We start from the raw sequence: 23,153 nt of genomic DNA on the forward strand, positions 1-23,153 counted from the left end.
GGTGTCCCTGTGGGAGCGCACTGACACAGGGGGCAGCTCCTGCATTGAGTGTCTGCCCTCTGGTGGTCAGTGTGCATCATAGTGACCGGTCGTTCCCGGTCCTTCTGCCATTAGGGTCAATTTTGCATATTACCCTTTTATTATATAGGATTTTTTCTATTGGTTACCTTATTTTTGCATCCATAAATTTTAAATAGTATATTCTATTCTTTTTTTTTTCTTCACTCTCCTACTCCTGTTGCCTATTCCAATATTTTTAGATAATTAAAGATGATAACATTTATATTCTGCCAATATAGTAAAAAACAAAACAAAAAACTTCTATGCTTTGTTCATTAGTTGCCTCTAAGAATTGAAATTTAAATAACTGATTCTGTGCCATTTTCAGAACACTCAAAATTTCAAGGTCTAATAGGATTATCTCTCCTTTTTATTTGTTCAAAACTATGCAACCTCAGGTCATGCAGGTCTGCATCGAGACTTTTCAAATATTTCCCCTCCTTGCAGTTGCCAGTTGCCTTTCTTTTTTATGTAAGAGAAACAAAAAGGGACCATATGTTTTGCCAATTTCTAGGATCATCATCATCATTCTATTTGTTAAGAAATAGTTACATTTTTATTGATAACATTCTTCTTGGATACCCATAATTTGTACAAGTTGCTTTAGGTCTTCTGCAGAATGTTTATCATAAAACTATTTTCCAATTTTTCAAATTTTAGATCCAACTATGTGTTAGATGTAGGTCCTCTTATTTCTAGATTTTTTTTTCACTCCCTGGAGCACAATTTTAAATACATTTTTGGAAAGGATCTGTGGAAGGTAAAATTTTAAGTCTTCCCAAGTCCGAAAATGTCTTTGTCTTCATGCATGATTGATTGTTTGTCAGAATATAGAGTTATGGGTTCAAAGTCATTTTGCCTTCAGAATTTTAAAGACGTTATATTGTTGTTAGCATTCATTTTGCTGGTAAAAAGATTGATGTTAACTTGATTTATTATATCTTTGTAGCTAATCTTTTATTTATTTTTAAATTTTTTTTTATTGATTTTTTACAGAGAGGAAGGGAGAGAGATAGAGAGTTAGAAACATCGATGAGAGAGAAACATCGATCAGCTGCCTCCTGCACACCCCCCACTGGGGATGTGCCCGCAACCAAGGTACATGCCCTTGACCGGAATCATTTCCTCCTATCTAGTTTCTCTTTCTGGAACTCTTACAGTTAGGTATTTGGCTTCCTGGACTGATCTCTATATTTCTTAACTTTTTTGGAACTTTCCATCTTTCTCTCTCTCTCTTTTTTTACATCACCTTCCAGGAGATTTTCTTATTTTCTTCTTCCTTTTGAAAAATTAAATTAGTTTTCATTTGTCAGTCTCTTTTAATTTCCACTAACTCTTTCTTGCTCTAATTGTTTCCTTTTCACAACTGTTTGTTAATTTTCTTAATTTTTTTTGTTAATATTCTCATTTTTTTGAGAATATAATAAAAATTTCTATTAAGTTATCATCTCATCCCTGAATTATTGCTGTTTGTTCCAGATTCAGTTATTTTGCTTGTTCATACAGGTCCTTCTCCTTTATACTATCAGTTCACTCCAGTGCGATCCTTACTCATCAATTTATGATTACAGGACTAGGTTAATTTATATAGCCAGACGGCATGCATTCTTGTGACAGAGGTGGAGGCCTCGTTCCTCAGTAGACTCTCTCTTGACTGTCAGGCTTCATTCACTTTTGATGCCCGAGAAGAAAGTTGGCAATCTCTAGCCCATTCTAGACCTTTACTCTATGAAAACTAATAACTGTTCTAGAAGTTTTAACTCTTCCCAGGAATTTTTTTTTCAATGTCTTTACAGAACAGCTCTTGTTTTTTAGCTTGGGAATAAATGCAACCATTGCACGCAGGAGAGGGTATGCCAACTCGTGTAACTGCATAGGAGAAGTCCTTCAATTCACCACCAACTCTACTTGGAAGAGTAGTTTCCACCTCTGTTCCCACCTTCTCCCGGGTGTGTTCTGGGTTTAGCCACTACTACCCTGGTTTATCATTAGTATGATCCTAGAGAATTGTGTCAAATATTTGGTCAGCTCTTTCTCCTCATTCATTTCCTCTTGTACTTATTTACAGCTATTACAGTTGAATGTGGACCAAAGAGGTAGAGATACATATGCTTAACTCACCAACTTGAATAAGAACTCGAACTCAGATCTTTTGACCAGTCTCCTTACCCTTACTCCTATGAGATGGACATCATATTCAACTATTTTATTTAGTCAATGTGTGTCCTTAGGCAAATCATTTCACCTCTTTGTGCCAAACATTTCTTAACTATTATTTAGGGAGAATGATATCGACCATATATTGTTACAATATAAATTGGGGATGATAATATAAGTCACATATAGTTTCAATGAGAATTTTTAAAGGGAATTTAGCATAATGTTTGACACATAATGAGCACCTAATAAATGATAACTTAAAACTAGGGTTAAAAGCATACAAATGAAGCTACATTTAGTTTACATCTTGGATATCTAACTAAAGCTCCTTATTTTAAACTTTCTTAAAAATTTTTTATTGATTTTTACAGAGAGGAAGGGAAAGAAAGAGAGAAACATTGATGTAAGAGAGAAACATGGATCGGTTGCCTCCACACATGCTCTGCCTGGGGAAAGAACCAGTAAGTGGGGTATGTGCCCTGACTGTGAATCGAACCTGCCACCTATTGGTGTACAGGATGATGCTCCAACCAACTGAGCCACACTGGTCAGGGCTAAAGCTCCTTATTTTAAATTTCAACTGGGAACACTTTTTTATTTAATTTATGGTCTTACTTATTATTATTTTTGGATCAGAAGTGTCCACTGGCACAAGTTATATATCTTTCTCTGAAAAATTACTTATGTACAGCTGACTTGGTTTTATTGTATAAAATATTAGCACCTAGAAAAAAGTCATGTAGAATTTTAAAATAACTGCAGATTATCAGCTGGGTAACCTGACATGAAGAACTATATGAATAAGCCAACAGAAAAGAAAAGAAATTGAAGAATTTGAGATTTAACCAAAGATATGTTTTCTCTTAGATATTAGAGCGGAACACTAACATAAATGGCATGTTTAATTAAATTATCAAGAAACTCAACGTATGAGATTATTATATATTTTAAAATAGGTTACAATATTCACATTAGATATTTATGTTGGCTGACAGACTATACTTTATTACTTTTTCTTCCTTAGCAATTAATAAATTTATGACTTAGGACATATTATATAACTTTCCTGAACCTTATTTTTTTCCTCAATAAAATGAGAAAAGCACTTCCTCTTTTATAGGATTGTTATTTGAATGAGATGAGTCAATATAGGTGACCTCTTTGTATTGGGTTCCCTGACAAGGGATTGTCTTATCCCATTCAGAAAAGCTCATATTCAAAGAGGTGATGTAAGGGACACTGGGATGTGTTTGCTAAAACATCCTCTTGTTATTTAAAATTTAAATAAAATGTACTTCAGAATTATTCTAGTGAAGGGAAACCACACAATGAGATAGACATGAAGTCTGCTACCTCTGCAAAAACAGCAGACTCAAAAAATATTTTTGAGGAAAACAGTCATCTATTACCACATTCTAAACCCTAATAATTTTACAGGATGTGCTGCACTTAACTTTGAAAAAAGTATCACCTTCAGGGGCCCCCAAATATAAAGCTTGTATTTGTAGATGTCCCTTCTGATTGATCTTAGTTCATTTTATATTTATTGAATCTTTAAAAAAAAATCAAACTTGAGTTAGTTTTTTTTCACACAAAATGTACAGATCTTCCCAGGGAAGGTGTGACCCGAATTCTAAAAGTCCTTCCAAGAACAAGAAGCCAGACAGATGGAAGACGTTTGTCACTATGCAAAGTTTTGGCAAGCTTCTCTGGACATGTCTGCTGCAAAATAGTGAGGGGGAGGAGAACATTTTCTTGCTTTACAACAGACTGTTGTCAAATTCTTCTAGACCAGTGGTTCTCAACCTTCCTAATGTCGTGACCCTTTAATACAGTTCCTCATGTTGTGGTGACCCCCAATTTCATTGTTACAAATTAAACATAATTAAAGCATAGTGATTAATCACAAAACAATATATAATTATATATGTGTTTTCCGATGGTCTTAGGCAACCCCTGTGAAAGGGTCGTTCGACCCCTTGAAGGGGTCACGACCCACAGGTTGAGAACCGCTGTTCTAGATGTTCTAGAGGGGATTGGACTGTGTTCTTGTCTCTTTTGCACTTCTAATAGTGATGAGCTTGAGCTAAATGATAGAAATATTGGGTGTTGTGAAGAATGTTTTCTGAGGATGAGAGTACCCAAGTGAAGAAGTTACCCAAAGATGACTTAAGTCACTGAAACAGCAGGAATCTAGATTCTTCTACAGTTAGATGGCAACAGAAAGGAAATCACTCTTTTTCCCCTTAAAAAAAGTCTCTTTTCTTTTCCTTGATCTCATCTCATGTTCATGTTATTTGTGTGCAGTTTTAATTATATAATTGCTATATATTTCATTATTTTGCTCAGTTTTTATTTACACAAGTATATTTTAAAAATCTTTGCATGTTGCTACATAAACAGCCAGGCAACTTTTCTATTGCTCAAAGTATTCTAATGCTGCATAGGCGTAGAAACTTCCCAGTCGCAGATGGGTACCCAGATTATCTTAAATTCCCTGCCATTACAATAACACTGGGCTAAGCTTACTAGTATAGTATGCTCCTTTATGGACTTGAGTGAGGATTTCTTTGAAAGATAAACCCTAGAGCAGGATTTCTGGGTTATAGGGAGGAGTAAATATAATTTTATGAGATATTGAAAGATTGCTCCCTAGATAGGCTGTATCAGTCCACATATCCACCAACAAAGCCTCATTTTCCTATCAACATTTGGCATTATATGGCTTTCATACTTTTGCCAGTTTAATGAATGTGTAGTAGTCTCCTCTTATCTTAGGGGAATATATTCTCCCAGTGGATGCTTGAAATCGCAGATAGTGCCAAACCCTATATATTCTGTTTTATTCTATACATGCATACATACCTATGATAGTTTAATTTATAAATAGGCACAGTAAGAGATTAACAACAATAACTAATAATAAAACAGAACAATTATAACAATATAGTGTACTATAAGTTCTGTGAATGTGGACTCTCTCTCAAAATATCTTATTGTATAGTACTCACCTTTCTCGTGATGATGTGAGATGATAACATGGCTATGTGATGAGATGAATTGAGACATAATGAAGTAAAATAAGGGTGACTTGAATAGAAGCACTGCAATACTGCGCCAGTCAATCTGATAACTGAGATGGCTACTAAGTGACTAACAGGCTGGGAGCATATACTGCATGGATACGCTGGACAAAGGAATGATTCACGTCCTGGGAAGGAGGGAGCAGGACGGCACAAGATTTCATTACACTACTCAGAATGACATACCATTGAAAACTTATGAACCATTTCTGGAATTTTCCATCTAATATTTTCAAACCATGGCTGACTGTGGGTAACTGACACCACAGAAAGTGAAACTGTGGATAAGGGGGATAGTCTACAGTGAGATCTAACTATTGTTTTAATTTGCATTTGTCTATACTAATAAACTTAAGCATCTCTTCATGTGCTTGTAAGATTGATGTGTTTACTTGTTAATATCCTTTGTCCATTTCCTAATATGATTCCTATATTTCTGTTGCATAGAAAAAGATCCTGGTGTATTCTAGATAGTATTTCCTTATCAATTTTAGACATTGTAATATCATACAACATGTCATCTTTCAGTTAACTTTGTCCACAATCTCTTTCCTTGAAAAGGGTATTTGATATATTTAATCAAAAACTTGCTTTGTACTTTTGGTTTAAGAAGTTTTTCAATACCTTGTCACAAAAATATTCTCCTTTATTTATTTTAGAGAAGGGGTGGGGGGTGAGAGAGAAAGAGAGTGAGAGAGGAGAGAGAGAAACATCGATTGGTTGCCTGAAACCTGGGTATGTGCCCTGATTAGGAATCAAACTTGCCACTTTTTGGTGTACTGGACAATGCTTCAACCAACTGAGCCATACCGGCAAGGACACAAAAATATTATGTTATATACCACTAACTTTAATGTCTTAACTCTCACAGTCAGGTCTTTAACATCTAGAGTTGTACATGGTATTGGATAGAGATCTAGTTATTTTTTTTATTCATTTACTGAGCCAGGTTTTCAAAACTATCATTCTTTATCATACCTGTAAGTGCATTATATGCATACTAGAGGCCCAGTTTACTGGTGGGGTCCCTCAGCCTGGCCTGTGCCCTCTCACAATCTGGGAACCCTTGGGGGATGTCAGACTGCCGATGGATGTCAGACTGCCAATTTCGGCCCGATCCCTGCAGGCCTTTGGGGATCAGGCCGAAATTGGCCGAAGGGTGTAGTAGAGCGCAAAGCTGCAGGCAGCTGAGGAGGAGCCCGAGCCAGGGCCTGGTGCCGCTCCCGCTCATCCTGGCCCTGTTGCACCTGCTGCTGCCACTCGGTTCATGTAATATTTGCCAGGTTTCTCCACTCTGACATTACTGTTTTTTCCTTTCCATACTTTAAGTGAATCACTATGTTAAGCCCACACTCAAGGGGAGGTGAAGTAACTTTCTCCTGGAGAGGAGAGTATCAGAGAATTTTTGACATATGGTAAATCCACTATATAATAATGAATAGATGTTTTGGGAGAGATGCTTTGAGGTTATTCAAATACCCTGTTTCTTCTTACATTTCCCCCCACTAATTTTAGGACTTATCAGCAATTCTTACCTGCACCAATTACTAACATGTTATTCTAATAATAATTTTCTAATTATTCATTTCTTCTAAATTTGTCAATTGGAATTTTTTTAAAAAAGAGTTGTCCTTTCTTATTTATTTATTTATTTAGTTAGTTATTTGAGTATGGACTTATTAGTATCTTTTTGGGGTTGAATCCAAATTATCATTATTTATTATTTTGCTGCTCAAATTGCTTCAGCTTTGGCAATTGGGAACTCTTGTAAGTTGGCTTGTGTATCCTTTTTTTTTTTTAAAAAATAATTCTTATTGATTTCAGAGAGGAAGGGAGAGGGAGAAAGAGATAAAAGCATCAATGATGAGAAAGAATCATTGATTGGCTGCCTCCTGCACACCCCCTACAGCCTACAACCTGGTCATGTGCCCTTGACTGGAATCGAACCTGGAACCCTTCAATCCGCAGGCCAATGCTCTATCTACTGAGCCAAACCAGCTAGGGCTCGCTTGTGTGTCCTTTTGACATTCATTTGTCCCTATTTCCTAAAGATGATGCTTTAGGTGTATTTTCCCTGCCTCAGGCCTAGGACCATTTATTTCTCTAAGGAACCTTTATTTATTTTACTGGAGAATGGCATTTGGAAACCAAAATTTGGATGCTAGGTTTGCTGGCAAAAAATTAATTTTTATTTATTTATTTTTCCCTCCATGATTTTGTTTTTCTTCATTTCACCAACTTATGTCTCTACCTTTGCTATTCACTCATTTATTTTATGTGGGACTTCCTCACTTTCATCTTCTTGAATTAAATATTTAGTTTTTTAAAAAATCTTCTTGATAAATGTACAGTATTTAAAGCAACAAAATTTCCTTCTATTTTTTATTTTTCTATGTTCTAAAATAGATTTCTACTTGTAGTATTTTCACTGCTGTTCAATTTTAAGTATTTATTAATTTCTTTTCAACCTAAGGGTTACTTAGGAATTTGTCTTTATTTTCCAAACATATGAGATGTATTTAAGCTATCCTTTTAAGAAACTTAATTTATTATAAGTAAAGGACATCATGTGTATGACATTGATACTTTGGCATTTGAAGTTCCCTCTGAAATATAATCTCTGGTTTATTTTGGTAAATATTGATATTCTGTGTATGTTAAAACAGAAAGTGAATTATCTGTCATGTGAAATGTTCCTACTTATGCTATTCATAGAAAAATGTTGTGAGTTTTCTATGAAGCTTACTTGATTTCATTCCATTGGACAGTAGCCACATTTACAAATCTCTTTTTAAAGATATGCAGTTTCCTATATTGGGTCCTGTGACTACTGTGCAATGAAGCCTTGAGAATCTTAGAATCATTATTGTTTAACAGTAAGGGTTAAGGTCTGTGACACTAACCGTAAGACCATTTGAAGTCCTTAAGTCAAGCTGAAAGGTTTTGTTGGACACTGCCTTAGATCGTTCTGAGGTCTTAACAAAGGATTTTACAGATTCACCCTGAGGTGATTCTTTGCCATGAAGCCATTTCATATTCTCAGAATCTTTTGCTAGAAGAGACTGGAGATGTGTGACAGTTTTATTTTCAAATCTTGACTCTTTAATATTTGCTTTAAATTTTACTCAAAAAACTGAATTGCTCCACAGCATTATTCACAATAACCAAAAGGTGGAAGCAACTCAATGTCCATCAATGAATGAGTAAAGAAAATACAATCTAATCTAATAAAAGAGAAAATGCAAATTGACCGTACCTTTGCTACACCACAAACCATGCCCACCAGCCAATCAGGGGCAAATATGCAAATTAACCCAACTAACATGGAGGTGGCCATGGAGCTGGAGTGAGCAGGAGGCTTAGGTTGCCCCTGGTGATGGAGGAAGCCAAGCTTCCACCTGCCCTGCCGGCCCTGAGCTCTGCTCAAGGCTACAAAGTTTCAATTATAGAAGATAAATAAATCCCAGATAACTGCTTCCAGCCTGCAGCTGTGGCCAGCCTGAAAACAGCCCTAAGCCCCTCACCCAGGCTGGCTACACCCTCATGGGGTGAGGGCCCCCGCTGTGGGGTTTGGCCAGCCTGAAACAGCCATCAGCCCCTCATCCAGGCTGGCCAGGCACCCCAGCGGGACCCCCATCCTGATCCAGGACACCCTTCAGGGCAAACCAGCCAGCCCCCACCCATGCACCAGGCCTCTATCCTATATAATAAAAGGGTAATATGCAAATTGACCCTAACAGCAGAATGACTGGGAATGACTGGTCACTATGACACACACTGACCACCAGGGGGCAGATGCTCAATGCAGGAGCTGCCCCCTGGTGGTCAGTGTGCTCCCACAGGGGGAGCTCTGCTCAGCCACAAGCCAGGCTGCCAGCTGCCAGCTGCCAGCACAGTGGTGGTGGCGGGACCCTCTCCCACCCCCTCAGTAATGCTAAGGATGTCCGACTGCAGCTTAGGCCTGCTCCCCGCTGGCAAGTGGACATCCCCCGAGTGCTCCCGGGCTGCCAGAGGGATGTCTGACTGCCAGCTTAGGCCCAATCCCCCAGGGAGCAGGCCTTAGCCAGCAGGTGGACATCCCCCAAAGGGTCCCAGACTGCGAGAGGGCACAGGCCAGGCTGAGGGACCACCCCCCTCCAAATGCACAAATTTTTGTGCTCTGGGCCTCTAGTATATACATACAATGTAATATTACTTCATTAAAAAGGATGGTAATTCTGATACATGCTACAACATGAATGAACCTTGAGGACATTGTACTAAATGCAATAAGCCAGCCACAAAAGACAACTATTGTATGATTCCACTTACATGTGTTACCTAAAGCAGTCAAATTCTTAGAGAGAGAAATTAGAATTGTGGTATAATTCAGGAGCTGGGTGGAGTGGGGAATGGGAAATTCTTGTTTAATGGGTATAGAGTTGTAGTTCTGCAAGATGAAAAGAGTTCTGCAGATCAGTTACACAACAATATGATTATAATTAACACTAGTGAACTGTACACTTGAAAATGATCAAGATGGTAAATCTGTGTTATGTATACAGTATTTTACCACAATTAAAATTTTTTAAAATTCGAAAACAAAACAAAACTAAGTAGATCCTTCTTTATCCTATGTCTCCATTTTGTATTCATTCTATCATAGTTTCCTAGAAAACTCCAGGTAGTACTCTCTGTATTTTGCCTAGAAACTTAGCCAGATTCACAAATTCATTTAAGAGGTGACAGTGTTTGCAAAGTTTCCACCTACTATGTAACAAACGTCCCTTTTTCTTCTGCCTCCAATATAGTTTTTCATTGTCCTTCACAACACACCAGCATATTCCTATTTTTCTGAATCATCCCTTTGAGGGCCTTTCAGCTTCTGGTCCCAAACTCAGCGCCACATGTTTTAGGTTTTAGATATGTCAGCAACCCACTTCTAGGCACCAGATTCTGTGCTAGTTATCTACTGTTAGGAGTAGATGACTGATGGCATTTAGTCTACCATCATATTTTTAAATAAATTCTTTATTTCAGCATAATTTCTGCCCTGGAACCCCATCGATATTGACTATATATGATGTTACTATCAGTTTTTTTTTGTAGTGATGGAGCAGGAAATTATTGTCTAAGGTAACATGGGTAAGAAACAAAAGCAGAATTTCAAAACTTGCCTTGAACCTCTTCAATCTTTCTTTCCATCCATTCACCCATAGCAGTTCATGACAGTTTTCAGATTACTAGTACTTGGGTGTTCTCAACCAATCTCAATCAATCAATCGATCAATCAATCAATATCTCCCACCCTCCCTCCCTCCTTTTCTCCATCCCTTCCATTGTTTGTTTAGCTACTCCTTGCTTCTCTCTATTATCTGCAGTTTCTTTAAGGTTAATAATGGGAGTGTGTTGATTTAGGAGCTAAGGGAAAATGTGAAGACATAGGCCATGGAATTTTAGTCTGGCGGGGAAAAATCATTAAAAATAAAGTATTATAGTGTACTAAGTGAGTTATATGAAGAAGCTAAGCACAGTGTATTATGGGGAGGATAGGGAAGTGGCTTTTAAATCAGACTTGGAGTTCATGGAAGGCTTTATAAAGGAGATAGGTAAGAATTATCCTATATAATAAAAGCATAATATGCTAAGTGTCCAACTGAGCAGTTCGGTCGACCACTTGACCAGTCGCTATGACATGCACTGACCACTATGGGCAGACACTCTGACTGGTAGGTTAGCTTGCTGCTGGGGTTCAGCCAATGGAGACTGGGCAAGAGGGCTGGACACACCCTGGAACCTTCCCTTGGTCCTTCTCTGGCCGGCTGGCCCCCATCAGCCCCAATCAGGACTGGGTGAGACGGCCTCGATCGCCAAGGGACCCCACACATGCACAAATTCGTGCATTGGGCCTCTAGTAATAGATAAAGGTATAGTTTAGGCCAAGGGGCTTCAGATATAAAAGGATCTAGAAAAGAATGGTTTTGTGAGATAACACAAATGTTTAGGACCCACATGTAATTTTGAATGGTCTGGAACAAAGAATGTATGCAGTAGAGTGGTTGGAAAAGTTAGAGGTAGGAGAGGCCAGATTTATACCAAGGAGTTTGGATTTTTATTCTTTAGGAGAGTGGGAAATGTCAGGATCACATTCTACAGTTTCGAAGAAAGCAGTGTTTGATACTTAGGGCCCCGTGCTTGCATTGTGGCCTTTCTCTAGAGTCTTGGAATGGGCATTATCAATGAGTTCTGTGGTCAGCTGTTTCTAGTAAAATTTGCAAAAGAAAGCCATTTTAACTATAACTTGCCTCCATTACCGTTTAGCCTAAGTTGTGCGCATTTTTGGAAACCAGCTAAGAGGAGGTTCAGGATTATTTAGTCTGTGTGTAGTAATATAAATTAAAGTCCTTTGTAGTCACTTCTGTGTATAGCTAGCTTATTGCCAGCCATCCTGGTATAGAAATTATGGTATTAATCTTATTAACCACCCAGAAGTTTAGCACAAAGATATAGGTCCAAATGCCATATTGTGATATAAGTGTGTATTCATGATTTTGTATTTGTTTCTTAAAGCAGGACCCTAATATAAGCTTTAGGACCTACAAACTAGGATCTTCACTTGTAACAATGCTAGAAACCAAATTAGTAAGCTATTATTAAACATGTTTAGCCCCATGAGATGGACGTCTGACCCAAGGCAGTGGTAGAGGAAATGGAGGGAAGGGGTCACCAGACAAAAAACATGCTGGGAGTCCAATGTAGGTGACTTGGCTGCTGTTTTGATGGGTGGTGAGTTTCATAACAAATAAGTTATCACCTTGGATAATTGGAGGATGGAAGCCCATTCACAGAAAGAGAACATGAGGGGGATTGCAAGGTTGAGCGTTTTAGGTGTCAGACAAGAAGAGGAAAAGGCTGGTCTGTAGTTTAGTTAAGCACCCAGGTAGGTGTTTGGGGATATTAGTTGCTATATTTCCTACTCTCTGGCCACAATTTACCACGCTTTCCTGTGTTTAGTCCAGGAAACAGCAGCCACTTCCTCGCCCTTGGAGCTTCCCAGTGGCACCTGCTCACCGGATGTGGGAGCCTCCATTCCAGCTCAGAGGTGCATGCTCAGAGGCAGTCCCCCTCCTCACCACCTGTCCCCCGCCCCCGGGGTCTCAGCTGGTCTAACCTCAGTCCGCACATGGGGGCACCTGCGTGTGTCTGAGCCTCTGCGTCGCTTTTGGCAGTGTACTTTTCCCCACAAAGAGAGCTTTCTCATCCCACTTCATCTCCCAAACCTCCAGTTTCCCCGCAGGAAGTCAACACACCTGCCCCGAGGGCTTTGTAGGTCCCCAGGCGCAGAGGCAGAGGCGCTAATGAGGATGAGTCAGCGCTGACATCCCAGCTGGTAAACGCAAGCCTCATTACCTTGGGTGGTTTTGCACAGCGCCCAGAAAGCTTCCTGAGCTTTCAGTCTGCGGTGACTTTTTGGTTCCCATATATGAACGGGGAATTAAGAGGGAAAACCCTCAGCGATTAAGATTTCTTCAGCCAGTTTTCTCAGGGAAGGAACCAGAGTAATCGCAGCCCCCCTGGAATTCCGAATTAGCCATGTCCCTGAGCTAGCTGGGAGATGACAAGATTTCCACTGTCTAGCAGCCAAACTCTTTCTAGTGGAGCAGGATAGTTGAGGAGAACTTGACTTCATTATTACTAACACTTGTGGAACAAATAGACATGCATCTTTTTATTAGATGCCTTCTAAATAAGATGTTCACAGAAGAGTACCAAAATGTTGTGGACAATCGTAGTCCAGTGAGAAATTTATGTCTCTGAAGATGACTGATAATGTGTGTGAATACCAATCTGCTGTAATGATACCTGGAATTGAGTTAGAGCTTTCACTTCCCTGAGTCTTATCCTGACCACCCTTTAACAAAGAGTTTAATCTACCTCTTATCACCTGCTTCAAGGTTATTTTTTTTCTCCATAGTACTTTTTACTTTGTAATATATGACAGTTTGTTTATTTATTATAGTCATCTTTTATTAGTTGTCTATCCCACTCTACAGTTAAGCTCCTGAAGGCAGGGTTTTGTTTTGTTTTGCCCTGCTTATTAATGTATTTCAAAGGCTAAAATAATTTTGGCTCATAGTAGGTAGTCAGTAAGTATTTACTGAACTAATGAAAGAACCAATTTGCTGTTTCTCAAAGAGCATAAAGTAGAGCCTGACTGGGCTTGCATGATTGTCATAACCTATGTGGAACATTATTCTATGGAAAGTTCTGGTAGTGATGGTGGTCATCAAATCAACAAATGTTTATTGAATCCCTACTATACTCCCAATTCCCCAGAATTTAGCATCCGTTCTCCATTCAACATACCAGTACTTTAAAAAACATGCTTTTTGGTGTTACTTGAGGGTAGGGCCTATGTGGTTCGCCTACATAGCATCTGTTACAGTGGTATGTACATAACAGACAATAAATATTTGTTGAAAGAGCAAATAAATGAACTGGGTTAAGATTGTAGGTTACCTTGGAATCATGTTATTTTTCATATGAACATTTGTTTTGTGAAATTATGGTCTACATGAGTAGTATTTTGCAAACTGAGGTCTGTTTCTCTGAAGGATTTCTAAGTTTTCTTTGAGAAATTTTGGGTTTTCATTTCAGTGTTTACCTGAAAAATAAGCTTACACATATTGGGTTATCTGGTTCACAAAATACCGACAGAAGTTTTGGTGTTCCTGTTTGCTTTCTGTCTCCTTTTAGCGTATTAGCACCACATAGTGTAGTACTTTGTCATAGGTTAATAAGAAAAGATCAGAGGCAGTCTAAAAAAGTAAATGATTTATTCACCTGAAATGAAGCCCACATGACATAAAACCACTGTGTTGGTAGATTTTACATAGTTTGAAAGGAGAAAAGAGAAGAAAGAAGTGAGTCATGACATGGTAAAATAAGCTTGCTTGAACTAGCAGTCAGTACCATATTCCTGTTCTGAGAGGTGATTTAGTTTGACAAAACATATAATCACTGGTGTTTATAAATCAATACTTTTATATTAAATTTTGTTGACTTTATAGTTTTATTTGCATTTATTTTATAATTTTGTGGGGGTTTTTTGTAGCTATGAGAACTATGATATAAAAAAATTTAAGCCTACCTTTATGTTTGTGCATATTTAATAACTAGAGGTCCTGTGCACGGATTCGTGCACTGGCGGAGTCCTTTGGCCTGGCCTGTACCCTCTCGCAATCCAGGACCCCTCGGGGGATGTTGGGGAACCAGTTTTGGCCCGATCCCCACAGGTCAGGCCACGGGACCCCACCAGTGCACAAATCCATGCACCGGGCCTCCAATATGCATATAAGATCTTTGGTTAATCTCTTCCTGCCTTCCCCCTTACCCTCTACCCTCTGAGATTCATCAGTCTGTTCCTTGTTTCCATGCTTGTGATTTCTGCTCCTGTGTTGAGTGTCTGCCTGCTGGTGGTCAATGCACATCATAGCTACCAGCCGGTCACTTAGGCTTTTATATATGTAGATATCATAATGAAAATAGTTTAATATGGGGTTGTAGATTTTCAAGAAAATCTTTTTCACTTTTAGTGGGGTGTTTATATTTTACTCATGTGTGAAAAACATCAGCAAATGTCAAGCTTTAGGGCCCAGGACACAGAATATTGATTTCATTAAAGTCCAGGTGCGACAGTTCAGTGCAGGACAGATATTTCTGCTGCTCCTACTGACAGTGGTGCTGGTGGTAGTGAAAAATAAACGAGAGAGACCTTAGGAAATTGTACAGAGGTTGGTTGGAGAAAATGGAGGAATTTTAGATACAGTTGTAGCTTTCTTTGCAGTTGTGCTTTTGGCCCTAAATTTGTGAGTTCTCTTTTTTAGTGACTTATCTCAAATGGCTAAGTAAAAGCAGTGTTTTTGTTTCTAGATTTTCAAGAAAAATGCTAATCAGCATATATGTAGGTAATATAAAACTCTGCTTGGTTGGAATACTTTGAGACCTAAAGAGCTGTTTAAAGTCATTGCTATAGAAAATCAGAGGAAAGAGATGCTTATTTTCTGATATGGTCCTCCCTTCCTGATTAACCCCCCCTTCATGTTCTACATCCTGACTCTGCAATGGGAAATAGGAGTAGAAAGAAATAAGACGAGGACTTTGTATTAATTTACTTTATAGAAGGGATACTAAAAGCAGGTGTTATTTCAGAGTCAACTTTGCTATCATGTCCAGAGAAATACTGTCTGGGGTTTAGTCAATCAATAAATATTTATTAGCACCTACTATGTGCCAGGCATTATATGGGAAGCTGAAGACAGTGAACAATAGATAATTATTATTATTCTGTTCTATTGTACCTTTATCTTCACTTGTTGAATATGAGTGGGAGATTTCAAAATTTATAGTACATTATTTATGCTAATTTGTCTGATTTCCAGGACAGAATACAGTGTTAGAACTTGTAAAAGCTCAGCTTAACTTGTTCTTTTTATCTTTCTCTGTTTTTAAGGGGTGTCATGAAAGTGGACATAAATCTTCAGAAAGTAGACATTGACCAATGTTCAAGTGATGGCTGGTTTTCAGGAACTCATAAATGTCATCTCAACAATTCAGAGGTAAGAACATGGAAATAGAGTCCCCTGAAATCAGAAGCCCAGAAATGTATTACTTATGATCTATTGTATTTTTGTGGGTAAGTGATCATGAGACGTTTTACTGGGAAAATACCTCCTATGCAGGTCTAAATGTTGCCAAGTGAACTGAAAAAGGAGTAGGAAATTAAATTTGTGCAGAGTAACTGTTCATTTGGAGACTAAGAGAAGGGTGAAACTGAAATTATGTCTGAAGTTTGGCATTAGTCAAAGGCTGATCCTATTTTTCAAAAGGGGCTGGAAATTAAAATAGCAATGAAGTGGAAAAACAGTCCTGGAAGGGCCAACCAGATTATGCATATTTTAATGGAAGATGATGCTTGGTGAAACCTTGATGGTATTCACTCGGACACAGTGCCATCTGCCAGAAAAGCAAGAGAGAGAGAGAGAGAGAGAGAGAGAGAGAGAGAGAGAGAAAATGGCAGGGAAATATTAAAAACAAGGAGAAAATTAACAGGGACCTGTAAAGGAAATGTATATGTTGGTGTATATATGTCCAATTTCTTATCCGTTCCTTATTTCATGGGACTGTGGATGGTTAGGGACAGGCATAGAGATTATAAATCTGGAAATATGACTATCACTTGTCTTTTTTTTGACTAGATGATCATAGTGGAAGGACCTCTTTCTCCTTTTAGAGGATTGATTTATTTTTGTTGCATCAGAATTATAAACTTTCTGGGTATTGTTTCTTTTTAAAGCTTTCAAATAAACTAAGTTATTTCTAGATAAAATATTATCCTCTATTCTGGTTAACAAAATTAGGTTGAAATGTGTGATTTGGGGAATTATATATGAGAACATTATATTTTTTTCGATTCCTATAGGAAAAACTGGAAAAACATATCCTCAAAGACAACCCACAGTTCAATAACCCTCCGTGAAAAATGTTATAGAAAGAGGTTCAGTGGTATAAAAGTAACATCATCAAACACTGAAATGTTTATAAGACAAGTACTCTGGATCCCTCTACCTCCTTTCCTTGCTCAGGTACTAGAGCTGGGAGTAGGAGACCTTGGTGTGCCAGGCTGAGCCCATGAGGCCCTTGGGGCTGGTCTGACTTAGCCAAGCCTGCCATGAAACTCTTCATATTTTTTTGTTGGGCTTCTCTAAAGTCCTGCTGGTGGTTCTGGTCACTTAGGGCATCTGCAACAGTTTCATACCACATCTTTAGTCTAGTGACTAGCAATAGTCTTTCAATTCCTTCCCTGTACTGAGGTTAACTGGAGACTAGGAATTGGCTTCTCTTGAAGTTTCTACTGTGTGGAAAACAGAAAGAAAAGTCTCTTGTTCAGGGCATTTTTTTTTTATCTGCACTGGCTCTCCTTTGTTCCTTGTCACAAATCTTCTGTTATGGACTCCAAGAATCACTGTGTAAATTGGCTTATTTTGGAAATAGTTAACATGAGTCTTATCTGTAGGGTGTGAATATCCATATTATTAGAAAAAGAGACGCTCATCATGTTTATTGTGAGTTCTTTCTTGCCAATGTTTAACACCCTTTCTTGTAAATACTAGAGGTTGTTAAAAATTTCAAATTTATAACTGAGGCAAACTTTTCACTTAAAACTTTTTTTCCAGTGTGTTGACTTTTCAGCTTCCAAGTTATCTTAAACCAGAATTGTGAGTCTGATGTTGGGAACAAGTGCTATGTAGACCATTTTAGAAAGGTATGGAAAATAGTTACTCAGTGTGTATGGGTTGTTACAGGGTCTATGAGGCCACTACCGGTGAGTGGTTTTTGAAGGGCAGAGTAAAACAAGATCTGAATCAGCACCCTGAACTGGATTGCAGGATTATTCTGTTTTTGCAACTGATTCAGATCATTCTAGCATGGACTTGATCACATTGTTAGCCTCCATTGAAATAATTCTTTACCTATTCTCATATCATTGTTTGCTTTGAATATACAAAATCTTCTCTTACATAATAGTTTATTTAAAACATTAAAAATGTTGCTTAATTATATTTTAATGGTATTCTTTTGCTTTGTTTCCATTATAAGAAAAAACCTTTAATCATTGTTTGAGCAGGAAATATTAGGAGAGTGTCTTTGAAAATTTTTTCATTTTTTATTATATTCTATTAGTAAAAATGCATTATGCATCCACCCATAGTATGTATGTGTGTATATATATATGTATATATATAAATATATATATATAAATATATTAACCTACAAATTATGCATGCATCTTTTGTTATATGTTCTACATATTAAAAATCAGAAAACTTAATCAGGTTGAAGATAAAGATGAAATAATATTTAATGTAGATATTTTATAAAAATAAATGCATCTGGGGGGCAGGCATGGGGGGGTCAATGGGGGAAGCAGAGGGTGACATAATTCTTAACAATAAAGATAAATTTTAAAAAATGCATCTTTAATGTGGGCAATGTAGTTGATCACAGTGTTTGAAAAAATATTAGTGAGAGTGCTTTGATTATGCTTTAACTTTTAAAAAAATCTTAGTTTAGCACTTAGTAATGCAGTGATTCAGAGGTCTCTAAGTTCAGTTTATTTTTATACTTAGTTTTCATGTCTATCATAGTTAAATATATACCTCACAAGGATGTGTCATTTCAAATTGAAGAAATAAATTGTTGACTGTATTTGCTACATCACAGTGCTCATTTTTCAGTTCCATCTAACAATTTTGCAAAGGTTTTTGCAGAAATACAGCTGGCAATTTTTCATTCTACCTGATGTCAATTAATTGGTCCCTGCAAACTAATGGGCATTTTAATATTTTAAAGGAAGAGGTTAAAAATTCACTCAAACGTTCACAAGAAATATTTTCAAACAGATTAGGACATTTTATTTCCAAGTTTAAACTATATGGCTACGTGAGTATTTATAGTTTTTGGCAACAAAAAACGCATAGCACTGAAAACCATTTCCAGATATCCATTTTCAAAATGTTCACTTCAAAAGGCTTACTCATGGATTACTTAAATGTCATTTTTACTTTGAAGGAACAGCTTAGATTTTTAAAAAGATACCTGCTGCATAGACACTGCTAACAACCACTAGTCAGCATAGAGCAGGTCAGCAAATTGGAAACATTTATGTCTCTTCTAAAGAACAATGCATAACTAATCTTTGAATTCAGAAACAAGTAGTTCACTTTGAGATAATCAGGAAATCTTTATGTAGGAAAAGATTTTTCAGGTCACACATCTCATTATGAAGAAGTATAAATATTTTACTATTTACAATGATTTACTCTATAAATTCACTCAGGTGGTCAAATGGAAATGGTAATAAATTGCAATTTGAAAGCAAATTAAGGAACCAAGTAACCACTGCCAGAATTTCTGCTTGAAACTCCCAGTTTTCCTTTAGGATTTCTCAAGTGCCTTATCAACAGTGTAGTCATATGAGATGTGGACTGAGTGGGGACATTATTGTCAATCCAAGTCTTAAATATTAGTAAAGCTTAATTTATTTCTTATTTATTTATAAAAAATTCAATGTAAGTAGAAGTTCCAGTATTTTCTTCTCACTGCCTATTAACCTCTTATGTTCTCTGCTTTGGTAGGTGGGTCATCAGCTCAGCCAATAGCTTTATATAGCTCCAAGACAGTTTTCCAGTATTTTTTTTTCTATTGAGTATATTAGATATGAATCTACTTATAACTCCTTAGTACTCCATTAGAGATAAGTTAATGAAACTCTGAAGATATACTTTTAAAAAGTTAAAAATGTAAGACAGGATATAATTTAGAACACGAGAAAAAAAATTAATGCAAAAATCTAAAGAAGACAGAAGTTAATTGTTCTCTTTTGAAAGCCCTCTTATATACAGAATATAGCTCACTCTTTGGCTATAGCAGGGTTTAGAGTAATCTTCTAGAGTGATTAAGTGAAATTACTTAGAAATAGCTGTATATTACTTTTCATCTGAAGGCTGCATTCTCACCATTCCTTTCCTTTTCTCTAGAGTAGAACTGTTCTGTCCAATATGATAGCTACTAGCCAAATATGTCTATTGAATTGTACATCTAAGGCTCTACATAGGAAGTGCTCGCATGGATTGGTATTAACTTGTAGTGAAGGTTGTCGTAGTTTATTACAGAGTTTTATTTAGGCCCTGTGTTGATTGAAATGCTCATCAATTCTTTGAATAATGACATAGGAGACAAGTAATTAGTAATAACTAATTCACTGCAAGTTAAAAGTCAGAGACTAAAAATATATTGCTGAGTTGGAGAAGTGGACATCTATCAAGATGAAACGTAATAGGAATAATGGTAAGAACCTGAATGCGAATAAAAACACACACACAACCCTATCATTTTAAGCATAGGAAGAACGATGCGGTTTAGTTGTAGCACTTGTGAACAATATTTGTGAGAATAGTTGAGTCAACAGTGCAACGTGGCTGTAAAGCAATAGCAAAAGCCAGCTTAATCTTAGGCTGCTCTCTACATCTTCAGAGATTCGCGTCACTATTCTAAGCTTAGCAAAAAATACCTGAAATAGTATGACAAGGAAAATATAAGTTGAATATAGAATATGTTCCATATAATATTCTATACTTAATATAGAATATATGTAAATATTGAATATATTGTATTGAAATTGAACCCCATTTAGAAGAGAAAAAATAGTATTACTAAGAACTTTAAAACCTTGTTTTTTAATGAATGAAAGAAAAGGAGTTAGTTGTCCAGGGAAGAGAAGACCCATAGAATGATTTGTCAACTGTCTTTAAATATGAAAATAGCTATTATATGGATATTTATACTTTTCCTGAAGGGATCCAAGGGTTAGGCTGTGATTTATTGGTAAACCAACAGGAACAACAGGAGGATCTGTTTAGCTTAATGTAAGTGGAACTTTTTAACAATCAGAATAGTTAAAATATTGAGAATGAATATTTTAAAATAGGAAATTGTAAAATTAAATGTCAGATTTGTTCAATCACATATTACCAGGTGAAGGTGCTATAGGTTTTAGTATTTTCAATAGTGAAAGGTACCACTTGACAGAATTTTGCAGGGCCCATCAAAACTTTATGCAACATTGGCTATAAGTGTCTCTGCAACCCTAAGGTATACTGTAAGGGGAACCACTGAAAGGTGTTTCCATCCAAAAGCAATACTCGTGTTCTTGCACTGGCAATACCTTGAATTCTAACTCTGCATGTGGGTATGTCTGCCAAACCTGATATTTTCTCTCCATGACAATGATAAAGCATTGATATTTATCATTGCCACCTTCATTCAAGCTAGCTTCTGGGATTTGATTTCCATTTACTCATTAAGCACTTTGGGGGTGGTGATGCAAGACTAATTAATTTTGATGGAAATGAGAGGAAAAAGCAAAAGGTTAGTTGACATTAGATTGCAAATCTGGGATAATCTAATCCAGAAAAAAGGCAATACAAGGGAGTGTCATTAATATTTTTCTTTAATCTAACTTGCTCCTTTTGCTTATGAGGAAATGATATACTTTGCAGTAGTAGATAAGCCAATATTTCAACTATGAGAAGGTCATGGTATCTGCTGAATGACATTTCTATGTATATATTCCATGTATACATGTAGATATGTCACTGGATTGTATCATCGATCTTCTAGAACCTTTTGATCTAATGTTTGGCCCTATGAAGTATTTGAATTAGAATATAAATGGAGAGTACTGTCTGTCTGTTTAAGGCAAATAAATTTTATCTATCTATATACCTATCATCTATCTATCATATGAAACTTTATCAACTTTGTGGACTACATTGAATGTTTAAAAATAAAAGCTCTTACAAGATCTTATTCATGAGTGGTGTAGGTGAAGGCACAAATACCAGTATAGGGTGTCCCAAAAATGTATACACACACTTTGAATAATTGTAAAGGCAGTGTTTACTAAAATACATTTTCAAAAATAAGCTATCAGCTATTAAAGTGTGTATACATTTTTTGGGATACCCTGTATATTTGATAAGATGTGCTAGAAATTAACTTTTCGTTAGCCCTAGTCTGAAGAGTTTATGAAATCCTCAAAAGCCAAGTGTCCCATTAATACAAATTGTTTTTCAACCTATATATATGAAAGTAATTGTTTAACAATATAAAGATATATTGATTTTTCTAGATCTAGAGTGGTTTTAAGTAATTTAAGGTCATAACACTAGCAAATGGTAGTTCAGGAATTTGAACTATCAGAAGGTAGTTTGGGTGATAAATGATTGTTTGGAAAGAAAGTCACTGGTAGGGGCCCATGCGATGATCTTGTTAGTCTTGTTGTGGTTCTATGGGAGCTCAGTCAAGAGCCAAGCTGGAATCTTCCTTATATGGGAAATTAGGCGTAGACCAAACAAGAACTGATCTAGCTCTTGGATGGTTAAAACAAAATTTCAAGAGGACATGGTAAACTCACGTACAAATTTGGGTTAGGAATCAATTTCCATCTTCAGGTGTAGGTAGCAGCAGCTGAAGTTTCTAACTAGTGGTGGTCTGTTGGTTCAATGTATAGCAGTGACTTGGAATGGTAGGAATGTCCAGTTTGAAACCGGACCCAAGGGATAAGATCCATCTTAGATACAAGTTGATGAGGGCTGTATTCCTTGTCTGGACATCAGGTAAGAGGGCAGGTGTTAAGGAAAGGGACTGACGCCCAACAGGGAATTAGAATACAAATAAGAATGTAGGAATCAGAGAGTTGAATATGGAGGATTGCAGCTCATTTGGTACAGGGATGTCAAGGGGATTCCCTCTGGTTATGATAATCTATAAATGCATTTTAGATTCTGATCATTGCTGAAGACAAAACACCTAAATGCTGCCAAACTTCTCTGTGGCATAGGGTTAGAGTGGGGCTGAGCTTAAAGGTGGGAGATATACAGCATATGCAGCTGGGCTAGAGTGGCAAGAGGATTGGCTCACATGCACCAATAGTATCAGGCTTTCTTGATCTTTTCAATTCAGTGAAGAGAACATCTGATGAAATAAGAAGTTAGTGAACAGATTTGGAATATGTAGCTAAATTTATAATGGAGCCAATCAGGAAAAGAAAATCTCTACCTATTAAACCTTTGCTTTTGTCACATTAAGTAGCAGAGAAATTGCTACTTGTCCAATTCTAGATATGAGAAGCAATCAGAATATACAGTGAGTGCTTGAGGGTGACTTTTGGGGGGTTAAATATAGCTTTGCATCATTAGCTTATGTGGAAAAAAAATCCCATTATGACAGCAAATCAGATCTAATCTG

General features: G+C 37.0%; 1 protein-coding gene across 1 annotated transcript in view; it reads left to right on the forward strand.

Moving 5' to 3' along the window:
- Positions 1-23,153, forward strand: part of GPR158 (G protein-coupled receptor 158) — a 354,431-nt gene that overhangs the window by 15,212 nt on the left and 316,066 nt on the right. Inside the window, exon 2 of the mRNA XM_006101994.3 lies at positions 15,796-15,901. Coding sequence (XP_006102056.2) covers positions 15,796-15,901 — 106 coding nt within the window. The remainder of the gene's footprint in view (positions 1-15,795; positions 15,902-23,153) is intronic.

Source organism: Myotis lucifugus, unplaced genomic scaffold (genome assembly GCF_000147115.1).
Source record: "Myotis lucifugus unplaced genomic scaffold, Myoluc2.0 scaffold_390, whole genome shotgun sequence".
NCBI lineage: Eukaryota > Metazoa > Chordata > Mammalia > Chiroptera > Vespertilionidae > Myotis > Myotis lucifugus.